The following is a 14,898-nucleotide window of genomic DNA, read 5'->3' as shown; positions in this document are numbered from 1 at the left end:
ATAGTAGACAAGAGTGTGTGCTGCTCCATAACAGCTCATGCATTTTATTCTAAACGCTCCGACTAAAAACAAAATGACTGTTCTGTGTGTAACCATCCAGCAGTGCGGCCTCAGGTTGAAGACTTACATGCTCTAAAGACATTGCTTTGTTTCGAATAATTGTGCTGTCTTCGGTGTTCAGAATTAATTTATTTTAAGTAAATTATGTATTTTGCAGTTGGAAAATTATCTATAAAAAATAAAATGCCGCATCGCGCCTCCTCAGGTGTGCATCCAGCTAAAGTTTGTCATGAGATGCATTAAACTATTTGGCGGTACGAAGTTCGCCGGGCCAGCTAGTGTGAAATATTTCTTCTACGTTTAGTTTTGAAGCATCTAAATTTGAAAATCTACTTTGTGAAAATACTTTAGGACTGAAAATTTTGTGAATTCAAGAACTACAAGACTTAACCTAATCGGATTATGTGTTATCTAAATTCGGGAGAGGAATAGCACAATGTTACCTTATTTTTCCTCTCTCTATCATTTTGATAATGTTCTTATTGTATAAATGAATGAAGAATAAAATGAGTAATGGATGAATAAATGAACAGGAAGGGAATTTGAAAATATCAAATGGAAGCAATTTATTTTTCATGTGTGATATGTTCTAGGAGTTGCGCTATTCTTCTATGATGCATTTTTTAAATGCAATAAAGAAAGGAGATTATAGAATTAAATTTCCATTAACATTTACTAAATTTGAAAATGAACTAAGTAACTAATTTATGATTTTTCAATTTTGTCTATTATTGTGGGAGAAAACTAGTCCCACTATCAAATTTTGCTCATTTGTAAATAATGTAAATCAAATTACTGCATTAGCTACAATCAATGAAATAGATTTTATATCATCATAAATTGTTATTTATTAAATGTTTGACAAACATCAAGGTGTATTATCCTTCTCATTAATCTAGAATTTCAAGCATTGTTCTAAAAGTATTGAATGTATTTACTGAAACCCTATTTATTTAATAAGGTCAGTAGGTCATTCGCAAAACTCCTTCAACATTTTTCCAACAACAATATTATTTTCATGAACTGAGAGTTACGGTTTACTTGCAAAGACTAATCAATGAGTTTACTAGATAAACTTAATTAGGTCACTGGGTTAAATACAACATTTAAACAGTTGAAATTTTAATACAGATTGACTGCTAGTCTGGCAGGGACCTAAATTCAATTAGAATACGGTATTGGATTTTCCCAGCACAGACAACTACTGTGTTACTGTTTGTTAAGTAGACAATCTGACCTGAATTCAAGTAACCGGGGGGTGCGGAGGGGTAAATTAAGGGGGAGGTGGTAGTAGATAAAGAGGAAGGGGAATGTTAGCTTTTCCAGTGGCGTGGTGGAAGTCATTTGTTTCGCAAATATATTCCAACATCGATCTTCTCCCTGTCACTCACTCACTCACTCCCTCTCTTTCTATTCTACAGTGCATATAATATACGATGAAAAACGTATTCAAATGCATCAACTTGTTGCTCAATTGGACTTTGAAAATAAAAAATAGAATGGTTTTTGTTGTGACAGAAATGACTCCATGGAGACTGAATTTGATATAGAGTTAAAACGTGTCACTCAATTCAAAGAATTTGGAGGATTCACTCATGTTTACTAATGAGCCATGTATTACCATACACTGTATTTCACTCTGTATATTACCATAGGTACTGTATTTTCATTGCACAATTCTTCCAGTTTTTGAAACTGACTCATCACATTTTGAGGGGGACTTGAATGTTTTTATTTACAAAAAAAAAAACGAAAAAGTTTGGAATAGAACAGTAAGTTAATTAACAACAATAATGAATACAATTGAAGCAATTTTTAAAATTTATAAATTAATTAATTTATATATTTAATTTTAAATTGAAGCTAATTTTTATGCTTGATAAGTTTTTTCAAATAAAAAATAATTATTAATTCATAGGTTTGGTATATTATTAATTCATGTTTTGAAATACAATAATAATTCATACTATTAATCTTATCTTTTCCTAACTATGTCAAAAACCTTAACTACTCAACTAACTAAATAACCATTCATAAAAAATTAAGCTACTATTAACCTAAGTAAGAGAATATCAGCTTTTTCAGGTAAACTACCGTAAAAATGGAAATAGTCAACATCAGACGAGTCTCTGTGGCTTTGTAAACACATTATAGACTTGAAATAAGCTACTAAATACTATAAGAGCAACGCAATAGACTTGAATCTACTACTAAAATACTCGAAAACTTGCTACCTACTTTAATAAATAATTTTTATTTCCATTGTCTGTTTTGCTGTTCAGTCTAATTAAATTATTCATACAGTATTGTTTTTTAGAGTAATGCCCTCAAAAGCCCCAGTCTTATTCATGTGTGATGAGAGACCTACAGCTTTAGGTGGGTTCAGGAAGAAAGCGATTTTTGAATTTTATTCATAGGTAATATTTGAAGAAGTCGGCTCCTCAATTAGTCAACAAGGGGAGTAGCAGACTCATGAATCTCAACTTATCCAAGCGATAGCTTATCAGCACTATCACTGACCTTACTGCTTCCCTAGAAGAAAGTGAAGCTAGTTTTATGTTAATGTTATTACGCCAAGTGTGAGTAATGCATAAAGATTGTATCAGGTAAAATGAAAATTAGAAAAGATTACGGTTCTCTTGACTTTTAATAAAAAACCAACGTGAAGAATATTTTACCTCTTTTTATAGACCTACACTTCAAAATACAGAAAAATTTCATGTAGGCTATAAATGGAGGATGATAATGTGTATTAAAACAATATTTATTAAAAAATAAGTTGTTAAGCATCTAACACTTTGCATTAGGCCTAAATCTATTTCTTCAATACTCTCACATAAGCTCACTCATAACCTAACATCTACAGTGACATCTAACATTGTTGATGCAATAAAATGTTTTTTCTGATTCATAGTCAACAAAGCTTGAACCTACTAATTTTAACATGAATAGACATGAAACTGGTGCATTCTAAACACAAAGACATAACAATCCAAGTAAAATTTGCAATAAATTGCAAGATCGGAGTGCAATTATTGAGAGATGCTAATAGTTGTCGTGCTGAATATTGAAAGTTTTCTGTTTATCAAATACTTGGCAGAATGTTTAAGTAAGGTAGTGATAAACAAGTGAAAACTGCTTCCGACTTCGTGTTCAGAGCAAGTATCCAGTTAGAGGCCAAATTGTAACGGTCAGATATTAGAATTGCAACGGAATTTGACCTTTTGTAAAATACTATGACGGAATTCATCTTTAAATGCATTAAAATAACAGAGACCAATAATCAAGTTGTGTTTAGTTGACTTCCTGAAATGAACATAAACACAGAGATAACAACACAAAGAATAATACGTTTTTATCAGTAGGAGTGCAATGGTCCAAATTAATTTTTCAATGGCAATGACCTAAGCTTACCTTGATCCTTTCGTGATAAAGGCGCGCAGATCAAACGCGAGAGAACTCTAAAATTTCACAAACTACAAGTATAACCTAACGAAAAACTAAATTTCACGTTGAATTCAAAACCGTCACTGATTTGGATTCACGACTTTTTTTTGTTCACAACACACATCAACTGGAGACTGGCTGAAGTAACCTTAATTTGACCGAAAATATGAACAATGGAAACGCAAATATGAAATTCAACATCGGAGCTGGCGGAAATTATTTCAAGAACGCGATGCCCACTTTTTTCCACCGATTTTAGGTAATTATTTCAAGTTTACACAGATTTTAAATCACAGTTTAGGGGCAGATAAAGAGCACAGAAGTTATTGATTTGATTCGACATCATGGCTTCACTTTCTTGCAACTACGCATGCGCTAGCCTAGTCGATTCTGAAATAACAGCTGTTTTTGACACAGCTGTGAGTCTTCAGCTGTTTATATTTCAATATTTTGAAGGCAGTGAAGATTGAAGAACAAACATAACCTGAATTTAGAAGGTTGTATTCCGAAGTGTGTATTGTTTTTTTGAATATTTGAAAATAATAATTATTGTGATCTAGTGGTAATTTATAACATAAACTAGATTTATTATTGATAAAATTATTTGTAAAAGTATATACAAATACTAGGCTTATTGTTTTTTAATACTGTAAAAGTTTCCGTTAATTCAAGTAGACTTTCTTTTGTATTATTCTTGGTTTGTATAAAACAATCACATAGATGGATAACATTTTGGATCGAGACGACGATTCATTAAGTGATAATGATAACAGTAATTCTTTTAGAAATGATGAGAGCTTAAACTCTTTGAATGAAGACAGATACAAGTCTAGTTTTGATGCAAGACGAAGTGATGATGGTGATTCCAACGATTCAGATTCTAGAGGTTTGGATATTTCAAATATGGACACAACTATGGATGTGCAAGCTGATGAATTATCAGTTAAACTAGAAGATAAGGATTCCGATCATGGCAACGATCTCAGTTTACCTACCTGTAGCCAGAACACAACGGACTCAAATCGGTTCAGTCACGACATTACAAGTCTGCTAAATTCCTCAACTACTGCTTCAACTTCAGTAATAATTGATAAAAAGGACAAGAAGAAAGAGGTGAAATCCAAAAAAGAGATTGAAGAAGAGGAACGAGAGAAAATGCAGTAAGTATGTTTGGTAAGGTTATGTTTAGATACTGTTAGTTGCGGATTCAGAATAGAGTTAAGTTATGTAGTTTTGGTTCTCACATTCTAAAATACACTGTTTTTTCAATTCTAATAAAAATAAATACTCTAGTCTAAAATGTACGTCATATGGTGATGTCACACCAAGCCGGACACGAACAAAATGACATCTCCAACAAATAGAAATTCAATTCGATTCTCCATCAATCCATGACCAGCTTTTGCTGCATAGATTTTGTCATTGAAAAATTAAAAACTCAAAAGTCCACACTAATTACACTTAATCAGGCTATCTCGGTGTACATTACTGAATGATTTTTCTTCTAATTCACGAATACACTGGGAAAGTCTACTGAATATCTTCAGTGTGCGAATGGGATAGCTGCTGTGTGAGTCAGTCTTACTTCCGATATCTTCCTCACGGCCCTGGAATCGGGAATCGTCAATTCCTCGTGTTGAGTTAGGTGGGGTTACATGTAGTGATCCCACTGGAACCCTTTACAGCCGTGGTCGTCATTTTATTCTGTTCTATTTGGATGTCAGGCGTCCTCCCAGAACTCCTTCATGGAATAATAATTCTTTCCAAGTAAATGGGTCTTCAAGGATTTCCTGAAGCTCACAGGATCGCTGTACCTCCGTATTCCCAAGGGAAGCTAATGACATTTGAAGTGTTAATGTCATTTCGCCTCCTGGTGTTGTGATCATGGAATTGGCTTCTTGCTTGCAGCGTATGAATCCGACCCTTTAGGAGTGTCAAGGTGCTAATTTACTATTGGGTGAAGACTGTAAGAATCCCCAATCTTACAAAAAGTAGCCGGCAATGTTCCAGAGGTGGAGATGACGTCATGATGCGCACTACTTTTTTTGATAAGGGAGAATCCTCTCACAACTGCTTGCATGACCCCAGAGTACTATTCCATAATAATTATGGAATAATTATTTTTTTGAATAATTTATTATTATGAATAATTGATTATTATTATTTTTATGAATTAATTATTTTTTTCATTTATTGACGTGATTGTGGAAAATGGCATGATATTCAGTAACCAGATAACCAGGCACAATGTTTCTCAACTTCCGCATCAGGTAGATGACCTTGGAGAGTCGATTACATACCATATCCACATGTTGATCCCATGACAGAGAGGCATCCACCATAAATACAAAAAGTTTAACTTTGGGCTCACCAATGGAAGGTGAACTACACTTCAATGTGCAAAGCAAAGAACATTTTGTGTCTTGGCCTCATTCGTACACAGCCAGGAAGGCTAGAGCATTAGAGTAGGTGATTCATCGGCCATCTCACACCACACACAGTCCCGATTTTTTTTTGTCCCCTGTGTCGTGTCCAGCCTAATGTGTCATCACCCCCAAGAGGGGTTGCAGGCAATAAACTATAGTTGGAGAGGTGGTGGTAGAATATTCTAATTCTAATTTTTACAAGAAAGCACTGATTGGGAGAGAAAAACTAAGGAAACTCCTTGTGCTATTCCTCTCCCAAATTTAGATAATATTTTAAAAGTTCGAAATGAGGTTATGATTCCACTTTTCTGAAATTTAGTCCTTTTTCACTCAAAAACAGCAGAAACTAAAAATTTTGAAGGTTGAGAAACTGGATAGAAAACAAAAATATTACACTCAAATCACTATTAATTGAAAAATTTTCATGTAATTTTACAAAATTTAGAGCCAGATATATGATGGCTTGCCGTATTCAAATTACTGTGAAGAACCTGCAGTGTATTGCTTTTAAAAACAGAGTTGAGATCTGGCTAAAGAGAAATCCATTCTACTCAGTCAATTATTATTTTGATGCACACAAGGGCAATATAGTTTGACCTGTCATCTTGTTGTTTTACGCCATCTATCCAGTTAACTGGTGATTGATATAGCCTAGAAGAAGGAATTAAGTCCGTTATATATTTAGCTGTCAGAGTCTGCCTGTATGATCGGAGAGGTATTGGAACAGTCAATGACAGGTGTGTCCCTGGCCTAACATGATGGTGCCATTTTTACTTTTCTTGCCCTACTTACTATCATAGGCAAGAAAAGTATTGCTTCCCCCCCCCCCAAAAATCAAGTTACCCCAACTTCAAGTTCTCTGTACGTTTCAAGGTCCTGAGTCCAAAAACCTAATTTTTAATATATGTGCTTTATTCTTGTTTTGTTCTTGACTTGTTCACTCGTGGCCATACCTAGGACCACGTCATGGACAGAAACAAATTATTATTATTATTATTCACTTTGATATTTTCATTTCTTTGATACGTTCTTACTTGGATTAAGTATTCTATAGTGAGATCAACGTTTTAATAGCAGTGTTTGATTAGCAATGATATTGCTATCCTTGTCTATCATTCAACAAAGCGGATAGCGCTATCTCTTTCTCGCTTTTCTCTGTTGCCAGATCGTCTTTTAACAATGTAGAATTAATAATCAATTAACAAAATAGTTCATCTTAATTATGAAATTATTGAAAAATATAATTTCTTGCTTAATAAAATATAATTGATTATTTTAAACGAGAATGAACAGTTAATATTACATCAATAAACCTGTATCAGATACCATCTATAGAAGGTATTGACAAGACAGAGGATCAGCAACGTTGTTCTCCTATCTTTCTCCACTGCCATTATAACGTGGACCTCACTATAGAAGAATACTGACAGTATGAAGTGGATATTACTTCAAATGACAGCATTAATTGAATAGGAGGAAGCATTGGTGTCATAAAATAAATACTGACTTTATGAAATGAAATATCAGATACCATCTATAGAAGGCATTGACAAGACAGAGGTTCGGCAACGTTGTTCTCCTATCTTTCTCCACTGCCATTATAACATGGACCTCACTATAGTTGAGTTTTAACAGAACACCAGCATTTCCTAAAACTAAAAATTTCAGTGGATTCCGCTGTAAAGCATTGCAGTATGTTGCAGGTTGATCAGAGGTGCCTAAAACTTCCAAAATATTATGTGCACTATTTTCAACATATTAATTATAATATGATAATAACAATTAGCAACATAATAATCAACAATTATTCATTCATTAATTTTACAACATGTTACATATTTATTTATTATTAATTTACAATTATTCATTTTTACAGAGTTCTGGTATCAAACTTCACAGAGGAGCAATTGGACCGTTATGAGATGTACAGAAGGTCGGCATTCCCTAAAGCTGCAATAAAGAGGGTGAGCATTTAGATATTATTATGGATCTATGTGAAAGAATAAGTAGCATTCAATTAATTGGATCACTAAATTGAAAAAAAAACTTGTTTCAAATCATTGGGACACAGCTCTCCAATTTCTTTTCACATAGAATTTCACTAGAGTATTCTAGTTGTGAAGTCTATTTTATAAAAATCTGATGTGGCGCACTCACACAACTTTCCTTGCCGTTATGAAAATTGATCACCTGACACTAGTGTTCACGCTCATCTCAAGTTTACTATTAAAAGATCTGAGCCAGCTGGTGACAGGAAAATAACGCTGGAGACACAAGAGGTCTGCTATCTCTTCATAGTGAATGATTTAATAGAATCAACAGTCTGCAATTGAATAATCACATTTTCCCAAATTTCAAGCTTATTTTCAATTTTAGGTGAAAATGTTACTTAACATTAATTGTAAAGATTTTCATGCTCAATCCTTCCCACTTGATTTTTTTTGTTTAAATTTTATCTGAAGTCTGATAATTGGGAATCTGAAATCAAACTTTGCATAGATGGGGCGGAGCTCCTGAAATTTTTACAGATATGGGACTTGTGGTAGTTGATAGAGCTTATCAATGACTATTGTAGCCTAGGTATAAATTTGATCTAAATCGTTGGAGCCGTTTTCGAGAGAGTTGCGAAAAACCCTGTTTTTGACAACATTTTCGCCATTTTAGCCGCCATCTTGAATCTCATTTGATCGAAACTGTTCGTGTCGGATTCTTATAGTTTCAAGTCATTCCGTTGATTAGGAGATGAGATATCGTGTACTGTAAGCACGATATGGACGGCGGGAGAAGCCTCCACCATATATGTAAGCAAAATGTGCCTTCACCGAATATGTAAGGGTGGGAAAATGAAAAACAAGAAACACAAGAAAAGATCGTACAGGTTTTTGATATTTAAAACAAAACAATAAATTATTTATTACAAAATTAGAATTATAATTAGAAATTACGAAATAATAATAATCAGATGAATATTTCAGAGGCTACTCGCTTTGCTGCTAGTGAGGATTCAATTGTTGTGGTTATGAAAAATTTAAGAACAATGACTCAGTAGTCACCTACCTTTATGAAAATGGCTTCCCACTTTGGCATCCACTGGTATTTCGCGGCGTTAATTATTAATTAAAAAATCAAAATAACTGATCCAATGAAATGGGTTCACATCCCGTCCTATTCAATAATACAATTCTCTTTAAACTGCCCGAACTGCGACAGGAAAACTGTATTATAAAACAAGAACAAAATCTATCCCCTTCACCAGAACAGCCGGACTTTACTCACAGTCCTATCGAACGAGCTCACACACCGACACACACTCCCCAAAAGAAAAAAAATTTGGGTATTGAATATAACTCAGTCAATGCCAAACATGGAAGCCATTTCAAATACATATTTTTATCAGTCGCACAAGCGGCACGTTTGTTATTAAAAACAAAAGAGAAGCTACATTAATTTTGACAACAAATGAAATAAACAATCTTTCTGTCGATGACAAAAATCGTTCAAAGACAAAAACACTGTTCATTAAACTTTTCTAAATTAAAACTCTAAAATCCTGATCAATATGAGATAAATATATGATTCATATATATGTCCCATATGACCAGGTGACAGTACACAGACACACATACACACACACACATACATACAGACCAATACCCAAAAACCACTTTTTCGGACTCAGGGGACCTTGAAACGTATAGAAATTCGGAAATTGGGGTACCTTAATTTTTTCAGTAAGCAATACTTTCCTTACCTATGGTAACAGGGCAAGGAAAGTAAAAATGAAGAAGTCTTATAAAATGACAACCACCGATTTACCGTTTCCAGTAGATGCCTGTTTTCACACTCGCCGATACGACACCGAATGTCCTCCGATTGGTCAATTCTCGCAATGAGAAATTTATTTATTTATTTATTTATTCAAGGTGATACACATACTATAAGGCAGAGAATCTTCTCCGATTGGCTAATTCCCACCCACGTTTGTCTCTTAGTCATACTAAGGACTTTTAAGGCTAGGCGCACATCAGTTAGTCAAGACATGATCAGACACGTTTAGTCACAATACTTCACATTGTTGCTTGTGACGCAACTCACGCTGATAAGTCATTGCAATTAGACTTCATATGCAACAATGTGAAGTATTGTGACTAAACGTGTCTGATCATGTCTTGTCTTGACTAACTGGTGTGCGCCTGGCCTTAGGTGTCCGTGTCGGCGAGAAAACGGTGAGAGTGAAAACGGTCATCCACTGAGAGTATATGACAACACAGTAGATGCAGAGTTGTCAACTTGAATATATCCAGTCATATGGGATGGCATGAAAAGACTGAAATTTCGCATAATTTGGTAACATAATTTTGTGCAAGTCTCAACTTATCTTAGTCAGAGTATAGTGAGTCCACAACCTTCTTTCACATTGTCTCCATTTTTTAAGACTAGCATCGAAGAGTATTTGAAAATAGAATGAAAATATTCTTTATTAGGCTGAGTTAGGACTTTCTACCATTTAACCTCGAAGGCATTCAACTGAAAAATAAATAATTGTCAAAGTATTTAGGAATTGTATGAAATTAAATTTCTGTGTTTTTATTGAAATTGGATAACCAAGCAATGTGAGGTTGAGAGGAAGTATCAAATTAATTTATTCAAGTATACATGAAAATGGTAACAATGTATGGTATGTCGAATCTGTGTTATTGGACTCACAATACCCAAGTGGCGACTCATTTCCTAAGCTGCTATTCAAATAATTTTGACAAATTAGCCGGCCAGGTTAGCCGAGATTACTAAGACCTACCCTTCAATCTGATAGCGCTGTCGTTCGACAATTTCATCAAATCACCCACGCACCAACTGATGTGATCATGATCCTCAATGAAAAAAAAATCCTCCTATACACAAATAAATTGAGAACATTGCTATCATTCTCTCAGTCATATAAATAGTAATGATTAAAATAAAAACAATATAAAAACTTGTAGTACCCTTTTATTAAAAACTTAAAAATATTTTAACAACTAGTTTTGGCCATAGGTCATTTTCAAGTAACTATGGTCGAAACTAATTGTTAAAATATTTTTAAGTTTTTAATAAAAGGGTACTACAAGTTTTTATATTGTTTTTATTTGAATTAAATAGCCCATATGTAATTTTAGTAATGATTAATTATCGGTAAACGAAAGTGACAATAATCATATTTCAAATTTTTACTCAGACTTTTCATGAATTGATTCCTGTTTTTATGCTTTCCACAGCTCATGCAAACTATAACTGGATGTTCGGTATCGCAGAATGTTGTGATAGCCATGTCGGGCATAGCCAAGGTTTTCATCGGCGAAGTTGTTGAGGAAGGTAATTATTCAATCAGATTATCAAATTATCGATTTGATAATTCTAGTAAACTTTCCAGACTATCCACTGCCATCGGTCCGATTTTGAGGGATGATACAAGATGGCCCAAAAGTCACCAACCATCGTGGAGCTTAAAGTTAATGTCGAGAGGACCTGTTTTATGGATTTTTCCATTAGTAATTCCCACCGCCCGGAATTCTCTAATTTACTAAATTTCAAGTTCGATGCAAAACAAATCAAATCTGCAGGTGCTTGTGGTTTTCTAGGAATCGAGGTTGACTCTGGTTTGCGGTGGAATTATCATGTGGACGAGGTCGTGAAGCGACTTAGTAGGGCGACATTTACTATCTCAAGATTAACGAAGAGTTTGAACAAGACTACTGCTGTTTTACTTTTGCTGGTGGAAATTTTCATTTTCATTAAATGGTTCATGCTGTGTATTAGAATAGTTAATTTTTATTATACTGTATCGTGCATGTTGTATGAAGATGGAAATAAGAAAGTAGTATTCTCGGCTTATTATGGCTACTTTCAGCCTTTACTGAGATACGGCTTGATCTTCTGGGGCTTATCAAAGTATTCAAGGCACAGAAGCGAGTGGTCAGGGGAAACCTCCCAGAACCCCTTTGCAGGCCACTGTTCCAAAGTTCAAGAATTCTGACGCTTCCCTGTCTTTACATACTCGAGGCTGCACTACATGGACTCAAACATAGAGCTTCCTGGGCTAGAGGATCAGATATACACGGGTACAAGACGAGGTCTAGGAATGCTTTAAGAGTAGATGCTCATAGAACGTCTTTTTTCCAAGGTAGTCCTGATCACATGAGCAGGAAAATATTGAACTCTCTCCCACCTGTTATATCTGAGATTGACTCTGAAGTTTTGTTGAAGATTAAGTTGTAGGACTGGCTGATCGAAAAATCCTTTTACAGTGTAATGGAACTTTTTGAATTGAGAAATTTTCAAAATGATGTGATTCTTGTCATCGAATTAAGTTATTTTTGTCATTTTAATATCTCAATATTTTTTACAATGTGACTACGTATTTGACTTGTGTCAATATTGTATTATTGTACAATGCATGACATCAATAAAATTGAAATTGAGCTTAGATAACATTATGATTAGTGAATATTTGGCCTACCTACAAGCTGGGTCCCCACATATCAGTGACCAGCACAGTGTAAATTATAATTTCCATGAGTTCTGATTGGACTGTTCCCACTGAGCACGACCGAGTTAGTGTGAATAGACCCATTAGAACTAATGCGAATAATATTCCCGCTGTACCGGTTAGTTTCACTGTCACTGATATGTGGGAATTCGTCTTTATCAAGTTTTACTGTATTAATAGTTTTGATTGAGAGAAACACGTTGAAGGTACGGGCTGTAAATTGTCTGGTCTGTTACTAAAAACTTTCCAGTTACCTACAAGAGGAATGGAAAATTTCAACTTTCAAAAAATGCATTTGAAAACATTGATAATATTATCGTCGACCACACTGTAGGAGCCGTCGGTCCCGACTACCTAAAAAGTCGTCATCTCTCAACATCATCATCCCTCTCACCCATTACCCACGCACAAGCCTAAGAGCTTATGTGGGCTTCACACTAAGTATTATTGTAATTTTACATAATTATTATTATTTATCACAGAACAACTATTACAGACTACAGGCATTAAGCCCAAAACAGTCTTCACTACCATTTACAATCGAATAAAGTAAGTTACTAAAAGAAATAAAAATGAGAGATACAGTACATGAAATTCACAAATACATAAGAAAGTTGATAAATATGAGGAAAGCATAAGTAATTGTGAGTAATCTAAGCATAAACAATAAAAACTAATCTAACTTATCTAAAACTTATCCAATAAGTTATAAAAAGAATAGACCTACAATTGAGCATAGAAACAGGTTAAGGGAAAACATGTGCCACTGTGGGAAGAAAATAGATGAAAGCAGATAAGAAAAAAGAAAAAGTTTTAACAACAACAAATATTCAAGTATAAAAGTTAAGGGATTTAAACTGTAGGTTTGATCAACTCTATAAAACTAATAAGAATCACGGACATCATATTAATTGAATCAATTCAGAAACTGAATTCAAATTCAATGATGCGCCTTCTAACCTCACTAACAGGGCCATGCACATCAACACCTTCACAAACGCTATTGAATATCCTCAGAATTCTATTAATATATAATCAATTCCAATATATAATATTTTTTTCTAAATATAGAGAGGATCTTTTTCCACTACAGCTATATTTGTTTAAAAATTTAATACATTTTAATTAACATACAAGAAAAATACCGATCAATTGGTAGTAATCGACGATTTTATCAATATAATACTCGACGAAAAATATTCTGATTGTGCATCAAGACTAACTTCATTATAATAAAACTTCATTTTAATAAACATTTTGCATTTTGAAAGGTATCCAAACAATTTACTGTCAGCGTCAGTAACTACGTTTTAACGCAAGTTTTGTAATTAATTGTCTCAAACAGGTCTAGTACCTCGAGATACAAAAACTCAATTGGCATTTCATTTTATTTTGTAATAGTATTTTCCCATGTTGTCAAATTTGTATTACTTTTATTATGTATATCTAAGATGTACATTTTTTATTTTTGCCAATAAAACATTTCATTTCAATTGAGAATGGGTTTTTACATTCCATTTTTCATTGGGATCTATGAAGTCTATTCGAGAGACGCAATGGACTCTGTTAAGGTCAATCCACACGAAGCGTTTTCTCAGACGAGTCGGCAGGGCAGAAAGCTCTCCGACTGGCTGATTATCAGCTGATTACTGAACGCCTACCCAATCGGAAAGCTTCCTTGCTCTGCCGATTCGTATGATAACGCCAGAAAAAACGCTTTGTGTGGCTGGGCCATTATTTTTTACTTTTAATTATTTATTTGGTTATCAAAAACAATACAACGATCTGAAAAGAAAAACAGGCTACTGCCCAAAACGTCTTCAATTTCCTAATTTTGTTTTAAATTGTCCAAATATTATACATAGGTCCATTTATGTTGATTTCATGAATAAATTAAACATAATAATTCTAATTGAATTACATTGAACATTTTAGATAATTTATCGCTTTATAAATATTTTGTATTTAATTGATTATTTATAGTTGAAAATTCAGTATAAATATTTTGTTTGGATTAATTTTTAGCTCTGGATGTGATGGAAATGTATGGAGACACAGGTGCTCTTCAGCCCAAGCATCTCAGGGAGGCTGTTCGCAGAATACGTCTAAAAGGAGGAATTCCCAACACAAAGGCTAGGAAGATTATGTTTAGAATGTAGAAAACTAGATCTTAAATATTAAAAACAATGATTTTCCATTTACTTTCTTGTAAGACGATTTTCTATGAAAACATTTATGATGCAATATTTCTCAAATTATAATAAATATTATCAGAAAGTATGAAATCGCTGAATTATTTCCACCATTATTTAATTTTATTTCTGTAATATAGGCCTAATTTAATTTCTATATTAAAAAAAATAGAAATCTCAGTACCCTTTTAAATTATTTTGTTACAACATGTTTATTTTGGACATTAATGTCATTTTAAAGAATTAA

General features: G+C 33.7%; 2 protein-coding genes across 3 annotated transcripts in view; one reads left to right on the top strand and one right to left on the bottom strand.

The window, feature by feature from the left end:
* Positions 1 to 3,870, bottom strand: part of LOC111046393 (serine/threonine-protein kinase tricornered) — a 325,540-nt gene extending 321,670 nt beyond the window's left edge. The window contains exon 1 of one of the 2 annotated variants that reach the window (XM_039429978.1): positions 3,475 to 3,870. The gene's annotated coding sequence lies outside the window, so the exon portion shown is untranslated. The remainder of the gene's footprint in view (positions 1 to 3,474) is intronic. The other variant, XM_039429979.1, reaches the window with a different exon arrangement.
* Positions 3,871 to 3,928: 58 nt separating this feature from the next.
* LOC111046424 (transcription initiation factor TFIID subunit 11) lies at positions 3,929 to 14,744 on the top strand. Its single transcript, XM_022331975.2, has 4 exons — positions 3,929 to 4,667; positions 7,810 to 7,897; positions 11,189 to 11,285; positions 14,485 to 14,744. The coding sequence occupies exons 1-4, from the start codon at positions 4,228 to 4,230 to the stop codon at positions 14,616 to 14,618; spliced, it is 759 nt and encodes a 252-aa protein (XP_022187667.2). The 5' UTR covers positions 3,929 to 4,227; the 3' UTR covers positions 14,619 to 14,744.
* Positions 14,745 to 14,898: the final 154 nt, after the last annotated feature.

Source organism: Nilaparvata lugens, chromosome 6 (assembly GCF_014356525.2).
Source record: "Nilaparvata lugens isolate BPH chromosome 6, ASM1435652v1, whole genome shotgun sequence".
Lineage (NCBI taxonomy): Eukaryota > Metazoa > Arthropoda > Insecta > Hemiptera > Delphacidae > Nilaparvata > Nilaparvata lugens.
Note: the sequence above shows the minus strand (reverse complement) of the source record. Positions and strands in the feature narration are given on the sequence as shown.